Source organism: Balaenoptera physalus, assembly GCF_965194825.1.
Source record: "Balaenoptera physalus genome assembly, chromosome: 11".
Classification (NCBI taxonomy): domain Eukaryota; kingdom Metazoa; phylum Chordata; class Mammalia; order Artiodactyla; family Balaenopteridae; genus Balaenoptera; species Balaenoptera physalus.
This window is the reverse complement of record NC_138896.1, coordinates 37,056,767-37,080,275: the sequence shown is the minus strand read 5'-3', so window position 1 is coordinate 37,080,275 and position 23,509 is coordinate 37,056,767. Positions and strand designations below refer to the sequence as shown.

Below are 23,509 nucleotides of genomic sequence, written 5' to 3'. Positions count from 1 at the left end.
TAATGACTAGATAAGTTACAGTCCCAGTGAGGCTGCCCAGGTGAATGAGCTTGTCGGCAGAGCAGGGCCGTGTGCTTTCTTGCTGCTCCCAGTCTTTTGAGGTATACTTTGTAGTAAGAAGATTGACCTGTGAGAAAAAAATATGTCTAGTGAGTATGTTTGTAACCAGCCCCAGGCACTTCTTCACTGGCCATTTTGGCTCAGCTGGTACCATTAGGTCAGTTTTTCTAGCTTGTGGAACCATCTCATTTCTGGATACCGCAGGTTCCAAGAGTACCTTCGTCGAGAAGTTATTTTTTCTCTTAGTTGATAATAAGGTAAGCTGCCAAGATCTTGGCTTCTGTTCACTTTTCAACAGCAGTCCCTTTAAAGTTCAAAGGTTTTTACTTAGGTTTTACAAATAGCAGTTTATTTTGGAAAAACTCTATTCAAGACCAAGTTTATACCTTTGTGTATACCGTAAACTCTTAACAATTTACAAAAATAGATAATTTTTCCTAATTTTTTTTTCTGAAAGAGATGGATAAGCTTGGAGAGCTCTAGTTTTCCCATTTGTATGAGAACTGTAAAACAACAAGTGAACAAGTCTTTTCTGTGTCTGGATCAAATGGAGTGACTATTTCTGTTCCTTTCCTGCGCTGCTTTCCAGAGTAGAGTTAACGAGAGGCAGTCTCTGCCTGTTTTATTGTTTACTTTTTTACATGGGACATAAATCTGCTCCCCTTTGTCCTTGGAGTAGACTCCTGGGATTTTTTTTCCTTCTGTTTCTTTTGGTCAGTAGTCAGAAGTTGGATGCTGAATGATTCAGAAAGAAAGGAACAAGAGAGTAAGAACTGTAATGCAAACGTCAGGGCTAAAAGGAAGAGATGGTTCTTTCTTTAAACCAGGAAAATACCTTTTCTCTTTAATGACTATCATTTTTTGAGTACCCATGCACGGATACTTTATGTACATTATCTTGTTTAATCCACACTATCCTGAGAGGTAGAAATAACTCCCTCCCTTCGTTTTACAGACAAGGCCCAAAAGAGTAAACAGTTTGCTTTTAGCCATATGCCCAGTAAATAGGCAAGTCAGAATTTGAATCCAGGTCCAACTCTAAAGCTCTTTGTATCATATAAGCTGCTAACTTTGGCCTAAGAGTTAGAAAACTCTTATAATTAACTGTGAATTTCTGGTGGGTTGCATTAACTTTCTTGGCTCTTGCTTTCTTCATCTGTCAAATGAGATGATTGAGCTAGATCTTTAAAGTTAATTCTGGTTGTAAAATTCTGTTATTTCTGGTTTCTTTATTGAATTGAAATGGAGAATGTGTAAAGCTTCTACTTAGTTCTCTTGTTTGCAGCCAGTTTGGTTTGTAATCTTTACTTTTAGCCCGATGATTTTTTCACACCATCGTCCAGTGGAGGTGCAGAAGAAGGCATCAGTGGGAGGATGAGTTAAAGGAAGGTGCCTTATGACAGCTGCAGATTTACAAAAGAAAACTTAAAGAAAAGTACCTGAACATCAAGCAAGGAGCATGGCAAACATGGGCTGGAGATTGTGTAGGTGGGACCTGGTAATTGTCTTTAGACCCCAGCATCATTTAACTTCAAAGGGTTATTGTGCCTCAGTGAGTGATTCTATGTGTTTGTCTGTCTTGAGGCAATGGAGATTCTGTTAAATAGTACAATGATGACTCAGTTTCAATTCTTTTAGGGTCTTATAACATTTCCAATTAAATGGTAGAAAGGTGGCTATAGGAGGGACACAATGATTATTGACATAGGAGAGCTAATGAGATGATATGATATAAAAAAGAAGCATCATTTGCAATATTTTTATTCCACTTATACAGTACCTTTTTCTCTGAGGGTGCTGTACAAATAACATTGAGATAATAACCCATTTTGAAATGTCAAAACACTGAAAATAAGAAAGTGGCTAGGAGAAATAAATACACAGAAGCAGTAGAGGCTTTAGATCACTAATGGGCATGCACAGCAGGTTAGCAATTCTTTGGCTAAATCCATTGCATTCACCATTGGTGCTGTAAATGGGTGGGGGCTTGACATGGAGGCCTTTTCCTTGGGCCAGTCTAATGCACACCGTTCTACATCCTGTGGTTGAGATTGAAGACCATGAGTTTTTGTGTCAGATGGATCTGTATTTAAATCCTGATCCTGCTACTTACTAGCTATTAACTTGGAACAAATTACCTAAATTTTCTGAGCCTCAGTTTCTTCATCAGTAAAGTGGTGGTAATTATAACTCCCTTGTTAGGGTTGTTCAGAGTATTAAAGTAAATGAGTTAAATATATACAACATTTAGTTCAGTGCCTGGCACATGGTAAATGCAACATAAATGCTAGCTAGCTATTATTATTCTCAGAATATGTCAGAATAGTGATTCTGATGAGGTTATAGAGCATAATAGCAACAGCTTCTCTGGTTCAAAAGATAAGGCAAAATGGAGTTGTCAGGATCTTCTGTTCCTTTTCTGAATTGATGCAGTGAAGTATAATCTGTACTTCATAGACTAGCATAAGATTTTTTAAAATGAAACATACCGAGACTAAACATAATAATTTAAACAGTCATACGCTGACCACTAGCTTTAAGAAGTAAAAAAAATTACAGATAGAATTGAAGATCCCGGTTCCTCCCTCCCTCCCACCCCCAGATAACTATTATCCTAAATTTGGTGTATCATTTCCACGTTTTTATATTGTAATTATGTACCGATAAACAATATATTTTTACATATTTTAAATTTTATATAAATATTATTAGATACATATCTTTCTGTAGCTTGCTTGTCTCTCTCAACATTGTTTTTGAGATTTTTCTGTTGTACTTATAGCTCTATTCATTTATTTTAACTGCCATAGAGTATTTCATCATATGAATGAATGTATCATTTTAATCTATTCTCTGTCAATGGACATTACCTATAATTTTGAATATTTCTGCATAGCTCTCACTTCACACCCCCCACCCCCCCCAAATCTCAGAGGTAACCACCCTCCTGAATTGTGTTAATTTTTTTAGTGTTTATAGATACATATTCCTAAACAATATATTATTTGAAGTTCTGCCTGTTTTTAAGGTTTGTGCAGTACAGTCTTACTATGTTATTTAGTGACTTGCTTTTTTGTTTAACATTATAATTTTGAGATTTATTCATGTTGATGTGTGTGGCAATAGTTATTTTCACTGTGTACATTATTCCATTATTTGAATATAATATAATTTATGGTCCTTTAGGTCTGAATTTTTACTATTACAAACAGTATGTAATCAATATCCTTGTACCTGTGTGTTGAATTTCTGTCAGGCATATACCTAGTAATAAAAATGGGGTATAGGTAATGTATGTGCATCTTTATCTTTACTGGATAGTGATAAGTAGTAATTACATTATCATTTAATTATACATATTTTCTAATTTCTAATTTGACCCATGAGTTTAAAGTGTATTTTAGAAACTTCCAAATATATAGGATTTTTGTTACCAATTTTTAACTTAATTGCTCTGTGGTCAATTCATAATGCCTATATCTTACTAATTCTTTGGTATCTGTTGAGACTTTTGCTTTATAACCTAATGTGTGGTCAAGGTTTATCCAGGTTTTAGGCAGTTTTTATAAATATTCCAAATGTGTTTGAAAATAATTCATTACCTAATTGTCAGTTTCCCATAGATACAATCATTTTTGCTTTACCTATTTTGAGGCTTTGTTATTGGATGCATACAGATTAAGAGTTGTTTTATATTTCTGCTAATTTTTTTCACTCTTATATAATGATCCTCTTTATCTTTAATAATGTTTTTGCCTTAAAGTCTACATTTCCTAACAGTACTATAGCTATTACTGGCTTTTTAATCAATTGTATTTGCTGGTATTTTGTTTATATACTTTGAAAGTTTTCTCTCATGTTAATGTTTTTAGTATGTCTCTTAGGAACTACATAAAACAGGACTTTGTTTATTCAGTCTGAATTTTCTATCTTTTAACTGCTAAGTTTAGTCTGTTTACATTTATTACCACTACTGATACATCTGTACTTATTTCTGCCACATTATTATGTGTTTTCTATTTCCCCTTTCTTCCTCTGCTGTTTTTCTCCTTCTTAACCTGTCCTTTATTGGTTTGAACAACTTTTCTTTATTTGTTTTATCCTTGATTACCCCTACCCTAAAATTTTAACATGTATCTGGCTTTGCAGAGTCTTACATTAAAATCAGTATGTCTACCACTCATCTTGGAAATCTTTAACTCACTTACCCTCCACCAATCTTGTATGTTTTTGACCAGTATTTTACTTCAATTCTTTTTATCACCCAAATTAGTTTTAATTTTTATACTAACTTGCATTATTTTCTAATACCCAAGACGATTGTGAACTCCTTATTTAAACTGGTTTTCTCACTCTTTCTCTTCAGATTTTCAAAAGAAACAACCAGACGATGATTCCGCTCCAAGTACAAGTAACAGCCAATCAGATTTGTTTTCCGAAGAGACCACCAGTGACAACAGCAATACCTCGATAACCACGCCAACTCTTAGTCCCAGCCAGCAGCCGCTTCCGACAGAACTGAATGTAACTTCACCAAGTAAAGAGGAGTGTAAGTCTCAGATCCTGTGAAGTGGTAGAGAAAGCAGCCTAAGAATCATATCATGAGTTTCTTGGTAATGCCTCTTCCAGAAAAAATGATAGCAGCTCTTTCAATTCAAGATTAAGTGTTAACATATAGGCCCAAGTCAGCAAGGTAGAGAGTAAGTTTCAGCCTTCCATTGAGCTTAAGGTTTTTTTTGTGTGTGTGTGTGTTTTTTAATTTATTTATTTTATTTATTTATTATTTTTGGCTGTGTTGGGTCTTCGTTGCTGTGCACAGGCTTTCTCTAGTTGTAGTGAGCGGGGGCTACTCTTCGTTGTGGTGTGCGGGCTTCTCATTGCAGTGGCTTCTCTTACTGTGGAGCATGGGCTCTAGGCGCACGGGCTTCAGTAGTTGTGGCACTCAGGCTCAGCAGTTGTGGTTTGCGGGCTCTAGAGCGCAGGCTCAGTAGTTGTGGCGCACAGGCTTAGCTGCTCCGCGGCATGTGGGATAGTCCCGGACCAGGGCTCGAACCCGTGTCCCCTGCATTGGCAGGCGGGTTCTTAACCACTGCGCCACCAGGGAAGCCCACTTAAGGTTTTCTTAAAGGATCGCCTTTTATGTTAACTGTCAGGGTACACGAGGTTTTGAACCAGTTTAGGGCAGTTGTTCTCAGCCCTGGCTGTAAATTAGAATCCACTGGGGATTTTTAGAACAATTTTAATCTTCAGCACCATTCCGTGAATCTGTAATTTAACTGATCTGGAGTGAGGCTCAGTGATCTGTTCTTTTTAATTCTTCAGAGGATTCAAATATGCAGCAAGAATTGAGGACCACTGGTCTAGGGAACTTACCCTGATTTAGGAACCTTTGGTTGAAGCCTTGCCTCTGTCACTAAGTGGGCCTCGAGTGTTTCTAGGCAGTTAACGAGATAACACTATATACTTCATAGAACACAGGATATTTGAAGGGAGGAGGAAGTATTTTCTTTTACTCTTCTGTAAGTTCTCAGTGACAGAGTACTATTATCATATATGTGATATGGAAGTCCATTGTCCATTTAAGCTTTATAATGCTCTAACCATTTCCTTTAGGGCACAACTGTAACTGACAGGGTTTGTTGAAAATTGTAGTGATGTTATGACATAGCAGCTTTTTACCTTTTAAAAGCTTTACTTAACAGGTTGAAATCTGGTGTTCAAATTTAATGAATATCTAGAAATCCTTGGAATATGGTAGGTTAGAATGTTCTATCTACTAACTTTGGAAAGATTAGCAGAGAACAAATGTTTATCTAAACCCCTATCATAAGCCACTGTACTAGGTAAAGTTGAAAACATAAAGGTAAAAAAGGCCATAGTCCCTGTCCTCAAAGAATTTACTGTTTAGCAGTGGAAATTAAATATATTTCTTATATCAGTAGTTCTCAACCAGGAGTGAGTTTGCCCCTCCCCCTCCCCTCAACACTGTAAAATCTGACACTGTATCGGACAGCCCTCCACAGCAAGGAATTATCCAGCCTGACATGTTAGTAATGCCAAGGTTGAGAAACTCTGATACATGGTTGTATGCACCTATTTTAATGGTCTTTCTTACGTATTGAAGAAGGGTGTTGGTTTACTGGAGAAGGTGGTGTTGAAGATAGACACAATATGGAGGAAAGCTGCATGGAGTTCTGCAATGGCAAGTGACTTCTTTAGGGCCATTTATGGGGGACAAGGCTGGACAGGTAGATTGTGGCCGTGCCATAGAGGCTTGACTGCTCAGTGAAGATATTTGGATGTTAGATGGTAGTCATGTTTTTGAGCAAAGGAAGTAATATTACTACAATTATTTTGCAGAAGTAGAATGGCAGTATTGAAAATGGGAAGGATTATACTAGATAACATTGCACAGAGAAAATTTTTAAATTATTGTAACCTACTGAATAGAGGCCTAGGCAAAGATGTTGAAATTATGTAAGAGGAGAAAAAAAGATGAAAATGGTAGTGATAATGTTAAGGCAGTAGGTTTTGTTTTGTTTTTAAAAATCTGTTGAGGGTTGTGTACTTATTGAGAGGCTGATGAAAGCTCTGGCCCCTTGTCTCAGAAAAATACACACCAACCATTTATACTCAATTTTGAATAAAAGTTTTCTAAAGCTCACTATGGCCTTTAGGTTAAGAACTCCTTGTCTAAGGGAAAGGTTGGAGCTGATCAGAATCTCATCTTATGGAATGGTATCTGACTGGATCCACACACACCAGGATCAGGCCAGGATCAAAACAACTTGAGCAACCCAAGTGCTCTGAGATAACAACAGCTACCTTTAATTGAGCACTTTATGTCCAAGACACTGTTCTATATGTTTTGCATATTTTTTCTTTTATTCCTCATGACAACTCATTGAGGTGTAAATACTCAGTTTCCCCATTGTATAGAAGGAAACAGGCACAAAGAGATCAAGTAATTTGCCTGTGGTAGCAAACTAGTAACCAGAATAGCATTCAAATTCAAGCATTTGGCTTTAGAACTCATGCTTTTAATTAGTTAATTCACAATGTGAAATATAACTGCCACAGAGAATAGAAATATTCATGTTGGTAAGATCAACACTTTCTTTCTGTGAAATTAAGGTATGTGGAAACTCACATAGTAACCAAAAGTTACTTGATTAATTCATCATGAAATATCCTTGTAACAGGGATTGAAAATAAAAACACTATATCCATATGACTGTATGACTAAAACATTTTCTCTGGAGTCAGATCTTTATGGGAAGCAGACCCATAACAAGGATTTACATAGCAAATGGCAAAGTGTGGACTCAGAACAAGTGGAGTTAGATGAAGTGAAATTTTGAGTCACGCTGATTGTCAGGTGTACTCTGAGGACATATAGGGAAAGTCTTACGTTCAGTACGTGATTCCATCTTTATGCCCTTTTCCCCCTCCTCTGCTTGGGATTAGACCTACCCTGAGCTCTGGAGCCCCTAGGACACAGCACTTCCTGTGTTTCCATAACTTGCCACTCTAGGCTGCTGTAGACTGCCACATTTTTCCTTTCGATATATACGTAAATACCTTCAATCTGACTAAGGATGTGTAGTTCTACCAGTTTCAGATCCATTCTCTCTTTCTGGTGACATCACTGCTTTAAACCATTGTGTGTTTAACTCTTCAAGTGAAACTCTCAGAATCTAATCTCATTTCCTAATTCTTGTGGAGCTCATTATTGTAAACCTTGGATTTTCATAGATCTGGAGAGAGGAGGAGATTTGCTAATATGAGGTTTAATGATGACTTAAGTGTTCAACTGGGCAGTTTGAGTTGGAGCTCAGGAGAGAGAAGTCAAGGTTGGCTTCATCCACATGCAGATGATAAGTGAAGCCTTAGGGGTTAAGTGAGATTGCCAAAGGTGAGAAGAAAGAAAAGCAGTGAGAATAGAACTTAGAGGGAAACCAAAACAGAGGAGGCAACTGAAGAAGTCAGAGAGGAGGCAAATGATAGTGGGCAAGGTCACAAAAGGCAAGGAACAAATTTCAACGTATGGTGTAAGCTTTATTAATAATAATGAAAATATTCACTCATATTTATAAAGTGTTTGGCTATCTTCTAAGCTCTTTACACATACTAACATTTAATTCTCACAATACTAATAATTAATAATAATGAAATATTATTAATAATGAAATTATAATAATTAATATTAATAATAATGAAAATATTTACTCATATTTATGAAGTGTTTGGCTATCTTCTAAGCCCTCTTCTAAGCTCTTTACACATACTAACATTTAATTCTCACAGTACCCTGTAAGGTAGGTGCTTTTATTATCCCTGTTTTTACAAATGAGGAAGTTGAAGCATAGACTGGTTCAGTAACTTCCACCCAAAATTCAGAGCTCTTGCTGCCCAGTGTAGCTCATGCTCCAACCCACTGATTCGGCTCCAGAGCCTGTACTTTCAACCACTATAGTATATTGCCTCAACATTGTGAAAATGCTTCAGGAAACTGTAAGCTGACAAGAAAAATTTGGATTTGGTGATCATGTGATTAATTCTCTAAATAAACTATTTAATAAACTGTTTCAGTGGTTTGTATATTCATTTAGCAGTCTTTGCTAAATGGCGCTAGGTTAAGTGCTGGGTACAGAAATGAATAAGATTAGGTCTCTATCCACAAGGAGGTCACCTTTTCAAATACATACATCTCTCCTTGAGTTTCTGGTTTGTTCTCCCTAACAGGTGCATGAGAATTTTAGGGTGTAAGGGAGGCAGTAGCAGGAATAGTGGTTAATAAGCATGTCATTTGCAAAAGCTTTCTCAGGCGAGTTTTGCCTTCTCGCCTAGGTTGAAAACTATGCTAGAGTGAGGAGATAAGTGCCTGGTTTGTGGATGGGGTGGATATAGGGATAAGAAAAGTAAGGAAGGTTTGTGAAAGCTGTCAGGGCAGATGCATTGTAAGTCAACAGGAGGTAATTAAAGTGATTGCCAAGTAGCCGTGAAGACCCAGGTGAGAGTAGACAGCCTGATCCATTGACACCTTGTACATTTCTTCAACTGTGACCTACCCAGGAGAAGAAAGGTGGAGGAAGAGGCAGCAGGGGATTACTTATATTAATGTTTTAGTATCCTCAAGAGACCAGAATTTCATCTGTTGGTCCTTAGCTTCCCCTAGAGAGTTATGGAGAAGTAAGGTGTGGGAGTTGCTGGGAAATGGGTTTGGGATTCCAAATCCAAGTACTACATAACCTGTAAACTCTGTAGTAGTTATGGATCCATTGTTATTGTAGAACTGGAAGCGTTAGTGTAGAACTGGAAGTGCTGAGTCTTCTTTGGGGCTTGTGAAAGGTTTTACTTTTCTTCCTAATAATCAAGAGAATGAGTATTGCTTACATCTGCTTTCCGCTTCTCAAAGTTAAATGAATATAAGAACAGAAAGGTTGGTGAGAGTCTGGGTACATTAATGCTGTTTCGAAAAGACTGCAGATAGAGTAAGAACTATTGACAAGAATGTGTAAAGCAGAGAACAGGACAGATTTTTTATCCAAAAGAATTTCTTAAAACACCTTGACTGGAGGTCAAATAAAACAGGTGTCCAAAAGCTCAAAGGGATATTTCTTTGTCTAAACACACATGTGTCTCTTCCTATCGCATCTTATGTGTGTCTGCAGAAGAGTCCATGGAACTTTAGCCATTGGAAGCATTTTCAAAAAGCAGTTGTAAACAAAATTCTAATAGTGACCAAAGGACTTGTCGTAACACTTAAATGCTATAAAAATGGTAACAGCTATCACCAGAGTACTTACTTAAGTACCAGGCACTGTTCCAAATTTTTATTTGTATTAACCTACCTCATATTCATAATACCCTGTAAAGCGGGTGGTATTACCATATCTATTTTGCAGATGTGAAAATGGAGGCACAGGATGATTCTGTATCTTGCCCAACATCACAGAGCAGCCTGCCTGGCTTTCCAGCACCACCCCATTGCTGCCTGTCTCTGTAGTGATTTGTAGTGTAAAGGCCGTTGCTTGCAAGTAAACTACAGAGGAAGGAATGTTGCGCAAACACTTAAAAAGAACAAAATAACATACATTTCTTAATGCTTTTGCTACTACCAATTTATTGTTCTTTCAATTTCCAGGTTTTTCATAGAGGAGATAAAATGTGGTTTATTTTGTTTCCTTTTTTTTTTTTTTTTCCTCCCACATCTTTATTGGCGTATAATTGCTTTACAATGTTGTGTTTGTTTCTGCCTTACAACAAATCGAATCAGCTACTGTACTTTGTTTCTTTTTTCCTTTTTCTTTTTTTTTTTAAGGATATCTATGACCCCAAACAGGCATAGAACTCTTTCCTGGAAGATTCAAATCTAGTCTAGGAGACACTGATCTTTTTTTTTTTTTTTTAATAAATTTATTTATTTTTGGCTACTTGGGTGTTGCTGCGCGTGGGCTTTCTCTAGTTGCGACGAGCGGGGGCTACTCTTTGTTGTGGTGCGCGGGCTTCTCATTGCAGTGGCTCCTCTTATTGTGGAGCATGGGCTCTAGGTGCATGGGCTTCAGTAGTTGTAGCACATGGGCTCAGTAGTTGTGGCTTGCAGGCTGTAGAGTGCAGGCTCAGTAGTTGTGGCGCACAGGCTTAGTTGTTCCGTGGCATGTGGGATCTTCCCGGACCAGGGCTCGAACCTGTGTCCCTTGCATTGGCAGGTGGATTCTTAACCACTGTGCCACCAGGGAAGCCCTGTACTTTGTTTCTTGAGCCAACTTTTGAAATAATGTCAGGTTGTGGGTAGAACGCTGGAACTGGTTGTTAAAGCTGTCAGGGCAGATGCGTTATATGAAATTCTGGTCTCTTTGAGGGTACTAAAAGATTAATATGAGTAATCCCCTGCTACCTATTCCTCCACCTTTCTTCTCCTAGGTGGGTCACAGTTGAAGAAATTTGCAGGGTGTCAGTGGATCACCTGGGTCTTCATTGCTACTTAGCAATCAGTTTAGTTATTTACTCTTGACTTAGACGATGCATCTGCCCTGATAGCCTTAACAAGATGAGCAGATGACTGGTCACCTTAAGTCAGAGTCTTATAAGATTGGACTTAAAAAAGATTTTTAAAAAGACCCTTCTCTCTATTTCTCCTATAAATTAGATTTCCTATTGTTATGCTCTTACAGGCCTGGACATCCTTGCTTGTGCCCTCTGGGGGACCTTATGGTGTACATGCCTACAGAGCTCGGTTTTGTGGGGTTTTTGGTGGCGGGGGCAGGGGTTAGCCAGTCCCACTATGTACTGGAGGGAAATTGAGGTGTTGGTGGAGAGTTAGCTGGTCTGTTTCTTTCTAGGCAGGAGAGGAAGAGAACTGATACCTGCTACTAGGGAAGAGTAATGGCAAGAAATGGGCTTGTTTTAAAATATTCTGACATTCTAACAGTTAGAGAGGGCCCACCTCGTACAGAACACGTTTCTAAACTGTGTAGAGGCACATACTAAGCAATAAACAGCAACCAACACATATATAAAACAGTAGTTTTTAAGAGAAGTTGGCAAAGTATAACCCACAGGCCAAATTGGCCCATCACCTGTTTTTGTATGGCCCACGAGCTAAGAATGATTTTAAATGAAAAAGATCAAAAGGACAGTAATTTTACAACATGTGAAAATTATATGAAATTCAGATTCCAGTGTTCACAAATAAATTTTTATTGGAACACAGCCATGCTCATTCATGTATGTATTGCCTATGGCTGCGTCTTCACTCTAACAGCAGAATTGGGTAGTTACTACACAGACCCAGTGATCCTTTGCAGAGAAAGTTCGTCAACCCCTGTTTTACAAAGCCCTCTGACAAACGTTATTTTTCTGGGATCATCCTAACAGTGTGCAACATAGGCAGGGCAGATAGTCTCCTCCTTATTCTACAGATGAGGGAAAGGTTTGAATGGTGACCTGCCTTGAGTCACATGACAGGGCTAGAACTCAGCTCTCGGCCTTTTTTCATCCATAATGCTGAAAATTTTTCCTGTTCTTCTCTACTACATATACCCAAGAGATGATTTTGTTGTAACCGAAAGAAAATATACAGAAAAAGTGAGAACCATACTAACTGGAATGTTAGTGAAGACTTTTAAGGAATAAAGCTTCATTTCCAAGTGCTGGCTGGATTTTCCTTTAATATGACAGTGATTCCCAAAACAGGAATTTGAGAGCATTCTTTATCTGTGGTTAAATTAATTTTTTTGAACAAAGAGATTTCCATTGTTTCCTTGGAAACTGGTTCCTGGTCATAGCCTAACTTCCCCAGGCATTTAAAAAATAAAATGGTGGCATGTTTTAACAGATTTCCTTGCTAAACTGCCCTTGGGTCTTTGAACATGCATTGGGCTTCATTGGCTGCTAGTCTTCATTCCTGTCTGACAGATCTGTCCCTTGGAAAATTAATATCACTGCCACTGAGTGGCTGAACTTCATGTTCGTCTGTTTTTACCAATTAAATTTATAATAATCTCTAAGTGAAACTAGTTTTCCCTTTTTGGACTATGCCTACTTGAAGACCAGATAATGTGCAAAACAGGCTGACTTATTCTGGTAGAACATTCAGAAAATATCACCTATTAAAAATATTTTATGACTTCCTGCTGGGCTGGTTTTAAGTGAAATATGGTGAGGAGATTTATTTACAGTTCTCTCTGTATGTGTCTTTCTCTTTCTTTTTCTCTAATGAAGCTTGGAGCATCAGGCCATTTATCAGAGATAATTATACAACAGATGGAGCTTTCCTGATATATAATAGTATCAAAGTGGGAGATTCTTTCCCATAATGAAGAATGCCAAAATTTTAAATGTCTCTTCTGATTTTAATTTAAAGGTACTTTTTTTTCCAGTGCATTTATTTACCTTGAAGCTGATTCTGTAAAGCATGTTGCTTTTATTAGGGCTTGTGTTCTAAAAAGATTGGTACTTTGCAGTACAGTTTGATAACGTACAGTTGTATGCTGTATTGAATTGAATGGTTGTAATTCACCAGGAATCAATGTATGGGATCATTAAATGAATCCCGGTCAAAATGCAAAAGGACCAGTTGAGCAGTGTTTTCTTATGGAAATTACTTCTATTCCACATTGTTGGCTGGATGAGAACTTGTTCAAGCACTTAGAGTGTCATCTGACCTTTTTTGTAGTCTAAAAATAGTCAAAATTAAAGCAAAACCATGACTTCTAAATTACTTATTTGCTGCCCTCTTTTTTGTCTTATTTTATTTTTTAAGTATACAAGTAAAGAAAAGACATACAGGTTTATGTATGTTAGAAGGTGAAAATATTCTTTTAATGCCTCCACCCCATTCCCTACCCCCCAAATTCCCACTCTTGCCAGAGATAACCACTGTTTATTTAGTTTGGATTGTATATATTCTTTTTCTATGCAGTTATATACATGTCTACATAAATATAAGGTTTTCTTTATACAAATGAGAACATACTATATGTATTGTTTTGTATCTTGCTTTTTTACCTAACAATATATTTTAGAGATCTTTCCAGGTCAGCCTAATTCTTTTTAAACTGCTCTGTAGTATTCTGTATTATTATTTTCTCTTTTCTTTTGAGACTGTTTCTGATATTTCACTGCTATAAACCATATGATGTAAACATTTTTAAACATAAGTAATGGTGCGTGTATCATTTTTCCATGATAAATACATGGAAGAAGAACTAACAAGTCAAAGAATATGTATCAAAATTTTTATATATACCACCAAATTAATTTCCAAAATGACATTACTACTTTATTCCTATATGCTACTTTATTTGAGTGAGCAATTTTTCCCATACTTTTACCAATGTTAGGTGTTCTTTTTTTGGGGGCAACAGGCAAAAGAAAAGCTTATCTTAACTTGCATTTCCCTGACATCTGCTGATAGTGAGATTGAGCACTATTTCATATGTTTATTAGCTATTTGTGTCTCCATTGATTTGCCTATCTGTATTCTTTGCTTATTTTTTTGTTAGCCTTTTTTTCTGACTGATTTGTAGGAGCCCCTTATATATTCTGGATATTTGTTATGTATTCTTATATATTTGTTACATATCATGTAAATATTTTCTTCTGGTATGTCACTTGACTTTTAATTTTGATTTGGGTGCCTTGTATTCCATTAGAAAATTCACAGATTTTAAAATTCAAGTCTGTTAGTTTGTCTTCTAGGTTTGTGTGTTTCTTAGAAGGCTTTCTCCATCACAGGCTTATAAAAATATTTTTCTTTATATTTTACAGTTTAGAATTATATTTAGCTCTTGATTCCATCTGAAATTTATTTTGTATATGATATGAGGTATAGGGATTTACCTTTATTATTTTTCCAAATGGATAACCAATTATGTCAAAACCACTTATCAATTAGGCCTGGTTTGAAATTCCCTTATTATTTTATAAACGTAAATCTGTTTTTAGACTCTTTTATTTTGTTCCATTGGTCTAATTGTATATTCCTGAGACTGGAAAATAACTTTGTGGTGTGTATTGGTATCTTGATAGAGCTAGTTCCCCCTTAATCTTTTTCTAAATTTTATTGGCTATTTTTTTGCATTTTTTCTTCTTGATGAACTTTGTCAAATTCTATTAAAAATTACAGTGTGATTTTTAATTGGGTTTACACTGAAAATATAGGTTTATTTGGGAATAATTGGCATTTTAATACATTATTGGGCCTTCTCATACAGTAATATCATTTGTCTTCATTTGTTCAAACCTTCTTAAATATTCTTGAGTAAAGATTTATTATTTTCTTAGTGTAAGCCTTATACATTTCTTGTTAGAAATTCTTCTTTATAGCTTTATATATGTATTTCCTGTTCCTAACTCTGATACTACTTCTTATTACTAATGTATGTGAAATATATTAGTATTTCACACATAAATGTAGTATTTGCTACAGGTTTTTTGGTAGATATTATTTATCAGGTTAAGAAACTTCTATTTTTAGCTTGTTAATTTTTTTAAATCAGAGAGGAATGTTTATAAAATGCTTTTCAGCATCTGTTGAGATGATCATATACATTTCTCCTTTAATATGTAATCTCTTAATTTAATAGACTTCCAGTGTTAAACCATCTTTGCATTCCTTGAATAAACTCTGGTAGTTCTTTCAGTGTACTGATGGATTCAAAATGCTAATTTTATTTTAAATTTTGTGCCTTTTTAATAAGTGAGTTAATTTTGTGTACGTGTGTGCTTATATATGGTGGGCATGCTATTCCTGTCTAGTTTAGATACTAGTTACATTAATCTCATAGAAAGCTTTTCATCTTTTCCAGTGCCCTAACACTGCTTTTTGTCTTATGTTCTGACATTGTGTAATGTATCTATTCTTTGAAAGCTTGAAGAATTTATTCGTAAAACTGATTGGCCTGATATCTGATATTGGACTATTATTTATATTTTTGACCTCATTTAAAGTCAGTTTTGGCAATTAGTATTATTATAAAAATATCTATTTCATCTACATTTCTAAATTTATTGGAATGAAGTTATACATATTGTTCTTATTTAAAAAATTTTTTCTATTAAAGGTGCTCTTAATTTTAGAATATGTATTGTACCAAGTACACAAACTAAATCTTATTCTACCAAGTACACAAACTAAATCTTATTCTTAATTACTCTAATATTGTTTATATTTCCTAATTTGTCTTTGTTTATGATCCTCTAGTGTTAGCTCAATGGAGAAATATTAAAGGTCTGGGAAGTTTTTGCCACCATTGTGTTTTCATAGGATTACAGCCATAATCTTTAGACTGTTCTTGCTTCTAATCTTGTCCTAGTCAATAAACTAGTCAGATGAATCCCCATTGATATCATGTTAAACAAAAAAGGGAATTCTTTCATTGACTCATCACTGCCTATTTGATCATCCAGATTCTTAATCTTGTATCAGACATCCTTCCCCTACGTAATCTGGAACCTCATTGTATCTGACCTCCCTACCTTTCCCAGCACCGATACTCAGCTCTGAAATGAACCAGATCCTTGTTGTCCCCAAAAGACACCATGGCAACTCATATTACCATTTTTATTCATGCTCTTGGAAGCCTACCTCAGAACCATTTCCTCCACACTTGCTTCCTCCAAGGAATTCCTAACTTCCTCCCTGTAACATCTAATCACATATTGTGTTGGTCACCTCTTTGACATGAGAATCTCATCTCTCTGTACCAATTTAGAGGTTATACCCCAAATTAGCAGAGGCTTAATTTTATTCTGCTTTGCTCTGCCCCATAACACCCAGCAAGGCAATACTCAGTAAATGATTTAAATATTTAGAAAAGTTTACTAGTTTTTCATACTTTTGGGAACCTTCATGTGCTCATGTGTTTTGATACACTAAAGAGAGGCTTCTCATTGCCTGAACCTGGTTTTGAGCAGCTACTTAATATTTTTATTGTTTTCTGTGCCATTCAGTAACCTCAAGGTGAAGTAACTCAAAAAGGCAGTTGCCCTACCTAATTTTGAAATTTGGTTGTCTTGTGGTGACAGTTCATCTCTTTTAACAGAGCTTTTAGCATAATGAGAGACTGTTCTTTTCTGTTGTTGTTTTAACTGCAAATAGCCACCTGCCTGTTGTGAAACAGCAATTTCTGCTTATGGGTATTTCTTTTATCACCTGAATTTCCCTCTTCAAGATTCCCCTTTGCAAGAGAGACTAGCAAACTTTAAACACCCATTTTTCAAGGCTCCCTTAAGAAGTCTGCAAATCTGAAAGGTTAGTTTCCCATACAGGTTTCCTCGGGCACTTAATGAGATTATACAGTTATTGATATTCATACTAGGTTTTGAAGCAGCATCATCACTGCCCCCCTCTTTGCAAATGCAGATTTTTTTTATGTTCTTATTAAATGAAATGCTCTACACTGGGCTGTGAAAGTAAAGGTCACAGTGAACAACCACACATCACATAGCTTTAGCCCTTTGCAGTTGTCATACTGTTTTTATTTTGTCTAGATACAGGTTAATAGGTGACGCTGTGCTGATTTTAAATTAAATCTAAGTTTTGTTATGACAGAAGTGTTTGGCTGAAAAAAAAATCATATAATAGGGTTATCTATCTATTTGCGTGTTAGAAGTAGTTATTTTAAACTTACGTGAATATGTTTTAATGGTGTTTGTGAACTTCTCTCTGAAAATTTAGAGCTGCCCATGCCAAAAAATGACTGCATGTAACTTTATGTTTTGTGTTCATATGTTCTGTTGCTTCATAAACCATTTCACTTTTTGATCTGTCAAAAGGAGGATTCTTTAGATTTAATAAACAATAGGATGCCATGTTGGTAAGGAATTTTTAAAATTCCCAAATATCAATATAAACACTTCTTTACATAATTCAAATTGTGACATTTTCAACTATTATTTGCAAAGAAAGGTCCTGTTAGTAAGACCTGCTAGTGTTCACTTCTGTAAAGCAAGGAGGTTTGGCTAAGTTTCCTTTCAATCATTGTCACTTTGAACACATTGCCAGCTGTGGTACAGCTACTTACAGGAGAGGCTCAGCACAGGGTCAGGGAAGGAGGGCACCTATGTTCAGAATTCTTTTTAAATGTCCACGGGGCAGTACCTATGGCCTAAATAGATGTATTTTTTAATTTTCTGTGAAGCCTCTTATAGAGAACATGCACAGGTCACTTCCTTTTCTGAGGAAGGCAGTGCATTCTTTCATTTGCAGACGCAGGACAAGATTTATGAAAACACTCTTGGTAGCTAAACTATGTCAAAAAAATAAAAGCTCTTGTAATACTGAGTGGTTTCTTCATTAATGTTATGAGATTCATGCTTGTGTTGATGGTAAAATGCAAATATAGAAACCTGAGTTGGGCCTTAGTTAAGCCTGTAAATAGAACTGAAGTCTAAATTGGAGAAGTGACAGCTCCCGATTTCATATTCATATTAAGTATGCTTTGTCACAGAAACAAGTGTCTAAAAATAGAACTGACTTCATTTGCCAGGTGATATTTTGACCTCTCAAAAAAGGTTTCTTTCTTGTTTTGAACCACAAGATAGTGGTGTCTTAGAAATTCAGTGTTAATTGCTGTTGGACTTTATCACATTTCGGAGTATTAGTGGTGAGTGTTTGTCGGTATCTTAATATATGGGATGCCCTTTTTTGGTTATAAGGGTTCTAGGTGAGAGATCACATCTGAAAAACAAACAAATTTAACTGCTCAGAATCCTTTGAGTTACATGAAACATGGTTTTACTCTTCCTACATAAGTAGCAGAAATAGAATGTTCTGGGTTGAAATTATAATTCTAGAGTTTATTCCACTATTCTTTTCTTCATTTATTTAAATATTAATGTTTTGTTGAGAATGGACAAACGTTTTACTACTTTTTGTACTGGTGCATTGATGGGTCTCTGCAGGACTAGAACAAGTCAGTTGGCATGTGAGCAGAGTGTGGAGAAGATGGAAATTATATTAACCTGTTTTGTTCTATACCAGTCTTTCTCAAAGTGTGGTCCAGGGACTTATAGAGGTCCTCAGGACCCATTCACAGGGTCCATGAGATCCTTCCTTTTCCAACTATATATCCGTGTGAGGGTGGTTTTTCTTCATATGCTTCATAGAAGCAATCCATTGTAACAGATTGAATGCAGATGTGAAAATCCAGGTTTCTTCTTTAAGCCAGGCTGCTCTCATTTTTTTTAAAATTTGTAGTTACTTTTCATAAAAATATGTTTTTATGTTGACATTATTTTGTGAATTTTAAATGAAAATTAAAAGTTTTTTTTCAGTTTTTATTTCAGATAAGGTAAATATCAATAGATATAACCCACATAAACAAAAGCTCTTTTGTGTTCTTAATAATTTTTAAGCGTAAAAAGGTCCTAAGATGCAAATGTTTGAGAACTGCTGTGCTAGATTAACATGTAAATATGGTGAAAATCAACCGTTTATTAATAGTTCCATTTCCCTTCTGAATATATATGTATGTTCAATAATTGATTTTGGCCTGGATCATTTTCATTCAATAGTGAAAAACACATTTTGAACACCTCATATGCTAGGGTACCAAGATACGTAAGACTTTGCCACTACCCTTAAAGATCATGCCATTAAGGCCATTACTGGGTCAAGAGAGAGCATTTCTTCCAAAACACATACCCTGGCCCCAGTAGGGATGTCCACGCTACTGTAAAAGAGTCTGTCAGTACTGGGCAAATGGAAAGCATTCCTGATTTCATTTTGCTTGTAGTGTTGTTCCCTGAGGAAGGCGGTGTGGGAGAATTTTAAACTTTATTTCTGTTGTGCAGATAGACTAATAGGCATACTCACACACGCACAAACACACACACTAATATTTGCAGAGCTTACCAGCTACAGTTATTTAGGGGAGTCGGGGTGGAATGGTAATGAAATTTTGTTGAGAGGCCCTTTTTATGAACAAAACAGAGAGCTTACCAGTAGCAATTTCGTACCCACTTTGGAAATCCCCTTCTCATGAATCCCTGATTTAGAGCTAAATGGTGTGAAAAATCATGCAGTGAGTTAGGATTAGAATTTCTGAGAGATTAACACTTAGATTCTGTAACAAGCTTCGTAAATGGTTTAATTTGGAAGTTTCATTTGGAGAAATGGGAGGGCTGTTATCGGGGCTGAAGATTTTCTGTAAACTTAGATTCCCACTCATTATATCTTTATGTATCCTTGTTTATAATAGATGGTGCTTTTCAAACTCAATTATGTAGACAGATTAGGTATGTCCTTTCTGATTAAAACAGTTCATGAATTGCAGGTTTAGGGTAAAGTTGGAGTATAGGGTTTTCTTTTCTGAAGAGATGGCTTATTTTCTCCTGCGTTCTGGTCTGTCCTTAATATTTATGACCATTTACTATTTTAAGTATCCATGTGTATTTTGAAGGCTTTTAAAGAAAGAATGTTTTACTGCTGAAGGAATATACATTCTTTGAATATTTTTAAAAGATAGTTTGCATTCTTAATATGGCCATATCAGGAGACAGTGTTGAGTTTATTTCACTATCTCCATTGCATAGATTTTTTTTTTTTTTTTTTTTAAGGATGGCTCATCAAAAAACACTCCCGTAAGATATTATGAATCTCTAGAGTGGAGGGAGAATTGTAGCTCATGAATCTGTTGTCTGAAATCACCTTTTGAATAGCAAGCCTGGAAAAGTGAGATGTTGCAAGGGTAAACAATGTACAGATAATGATAGAGTGGAATTGACAAGCTGGTTAAAAAAGGATGATGCATTTCTAATTAGCCCACAGTGTCTTTAGTTAGAAATTAATTAGATACTGTTATGTAAATGTCATGCTAATTAAGCAAGAATATTGAAGTGTTATAAATCAACAAAAAGAATAGCTATTTTTGTGTATTAATGCTTTGCAGTTATCATGAAAGAGCTGATAGAATATTTGATTATTGAGCTTCTGGCAATTTTTAGCTGACTGACTTCTTGACAGTCCATTTTTCCTAATTGATGTGGTTTAGCACATGGTATAACTGCAGCCAATGAGGGCTAGTGGAATCAGGATCCAAAAATAGCTACTCATCACAGCTCTTTTAACAAAACCTTTCTGGGTAGATTGTTGATCTCTGTTTTCAAGGTTAAGGAGAAATACTGTTTTTCTATATTTACTCAGCCTTAGATTTTGAGTGCCTAAGATGATAACCAGCATAAATGCAGCCGCCCTCCATGCCTGTGTTCTTGTCTTTCTCCTGAGTCATAGTCTTCAACCAGTCAGTTGGATTGACGACTATGGTAGCTCAGTGTTTTTTGACATGCTCAGTAACTCTATAGGAGGCTGAAAAAGGTTCCTGCCACTTTGGCTTGAAATGTGAATGTTGATAGTTGACGGGATACCTTTATTCAGTCCTTCTGGTTTTGCAGGTTACAGTGACTTTTAGTATGCATATTTGACCCCTGTCTTCAACTTTACAGGGCTGAAATCAGTACTGGTTCCCTAAGAAAATCCACTACCCTGTTGCAAAGGCTGTAAAGATTTCTAGTTGTTGGGAATACAGCTGAAGAATTTCATTCCATGGCTCTCACGTGGAATTGCAAATGTGATCCATAGTGCTGCATTATGTATGACACCTTTAATACAAGAATAGAAACATCCCTAAAAGACAAGATAGAGTATTCAGACTTACAGAATACAAACCACAAGCTACCACACACATTATTTACTTGCAGATTCCAGACTCTGAATTGTTGAAACTTAGGAAAAAGTTCTGAATGTAATATCAAATGAAAAATGGTGGTATTAAGTATCTTCAGATAATGAAGAAACTTGAAAAAATTTGACATGTTTAATTTTGCTTTAGCAAAAGAAAGCAAAAAACACTCATGGTGATGGGCTAAAGGTTTAGATGAGTTAATCTTGATATTGTCTGGTTCAGAATTCCCAGAGAGTCTGTCATGTTAAGCAAGGTACCTTAACTATGGTTTTATTTTTAATATTTAACAACCCCAAACTTACTGTTCCAGACTCACTTGCTACTAATATAGGATAGAGGGTAATGGTGTGAATCATTCTGTGCTTAGAAATGCATTTATTTTCCCAAACTTCCAATCTTGATCCCAACACACACACATACACACACACAACATCACTACATTAACCTGTAGGACCCAGGCATGAAAAAGACTTCTTCATCTTACTCTTCAGGTATTAGCTCTGTCTACCCTACTGTTTGGAAAGAAGAGGAAGAAAGGCCAAAAATAGGAGCAGAATTTACAATGATTTATGAGACCATACACCAGCCCCCCTCTCAGACATTAGCCAACTCCATTCCTTGATGGAACAGATGCCCTGAGTTTGACCCTTAACATCAACTCTCACAATTACTTTGTTTGCTATACCCACATGGGACTCATGTTATATTTTTATTGTTGTGGACTCAAACCTGAAAAGGTTCCCCTTGAGTGGCCCTTAATCTCCTGCATTCATTTTAACAGAGTTGATTTGCAATTAATTGTGTAAGGGTAGATATCTTAATCTCCTGTGGTTACTCCTTTTATTTGAGAGTATAGGAATTTTATATGACAGCACAGTTAGTATATAGAATATATGTACAGTGCTCATGTGCATCTGTTCTGGAGTTTAAAGAGTTTCATAGGTTATAGTCTACCAGACCAAATTTAATTCCAAGCTCTCTGTTTATAATATTGTCCAATTATCAAAGCTGGGATATATTATCATTGCCAGTTACTCTTGCTGTCAGTTTGTTTTGGCTCAATTATGGTTCTATTTGTACTTTACTATAATGTAGTGAATACTTTGGATTGGGTTGTTAGTTTAACAAGCTCTCTGGAGAACACTTTCATGATGATGCATGTTGAGATATGCTACGTAGCCTTGAAGTTATTTGTGTATTTGCCAAAACCTACAGAAATTCATTCATTAGGAATTTTCAAAAAGATAAACTTTCAACCTACAAATGAGGTAAAGATTGCGTTTGTAAACACGGGAGTGTTAATTCGTGAGTCCCAGCCAAATATCTTTAGGGGTTTTGATTTAACCAGTTTCTCTCTGCTCTTATAATTTTACTGAATGAATTATTTTATGTCCTTTAAAAAAATATTCTGCTAGTTAAGCTGTTATTGATGCTTGTGTTTTGTGTGGCTCACGATGTTGTGTGAACTCAGTGACCTTCGCCATATATTGAGCTGGGAGTTAGTGTTACCAGAGATTGGAACTAACTGGGCTGTTAATACGTACATCGTGCTCAGCTGGTTTAAAAAATGTACACTAATCTCTTCCTATGCCCACCCCAGCCTACTGCATCCAAATTTCCAGAGTCAAGATTTGGGAATCTTTTTAAAAATGTACCCTTGAACTTTCTGGATTCCAGAAATGTTCCGGTAGTTTTATCTGGTGGTTGTTACACAATTATATATATGTTAAAATCCTTCAAGGTATATACTTAAGATTTGTGCACTTCATTCTAGTATTTCATTCTCTTTATGTTAAACCTCAGTAAAAAAGGGTTTTTAAAAAATGTACATTACTCTACTGATTCAGTCAAGTGGCTTGCGGTGGTCACTTATTGAACACTATTAAGGGCCCTTTGTCCATACAGTCATGACCCAAGAGTAGATGACAAAGTGAGTCTTGACCCTTGGGTGCATAAAACCTCATGGGAGAGGAAGTGAAGATACATAACATAAGGCTTTATAGTTTATGAAGTCTTTTTGTACAGATCTCATTAACGCTGTGGCTTATGGGCAATTTTAACTATCCCCATTTTTTTGTTAAAGAAACTAAGTAAACCCAGGATTACTCACTAAATAAAGAATAGTTGCAGGACTTAAGTACTTATGTTCCCAGAAATAAGAATGATTCATTTAACAACAAAAAAACAAAAGCCAAAAAAAATCACACATGGAGGCAGAAGCTATAGCATTTTATGGAGCCACAGAGCCAGTGCCCAGA

The 23,509-nt window shown here is 36.1% G+C and overlaps 1 protein-coding gene across 2 annotated transcripts in view; it reads left to right on the top strand.

Moving 5' to 3' along the window:
- Positions 1-23,509, top strand: part of ZFAND3 (zinc finger AN1-type containing 3) — a 329,704-nt gene that overhangs the window by 251,239 nt on the left and 54,956 nt on the right. For both annotated transcript variants that reach the window (XM_082412552.1, XM_082412551.1), the window contains one exon: positions 4,427-4,609. In XM_082412552.1, the coding sequence (XP_082268678.1) occupies positions 4,427-4,609 (183 nt within the window). The remainder of the gene's footprint in view (positions 1-4,426; positions 4,610-23,509) is intronic.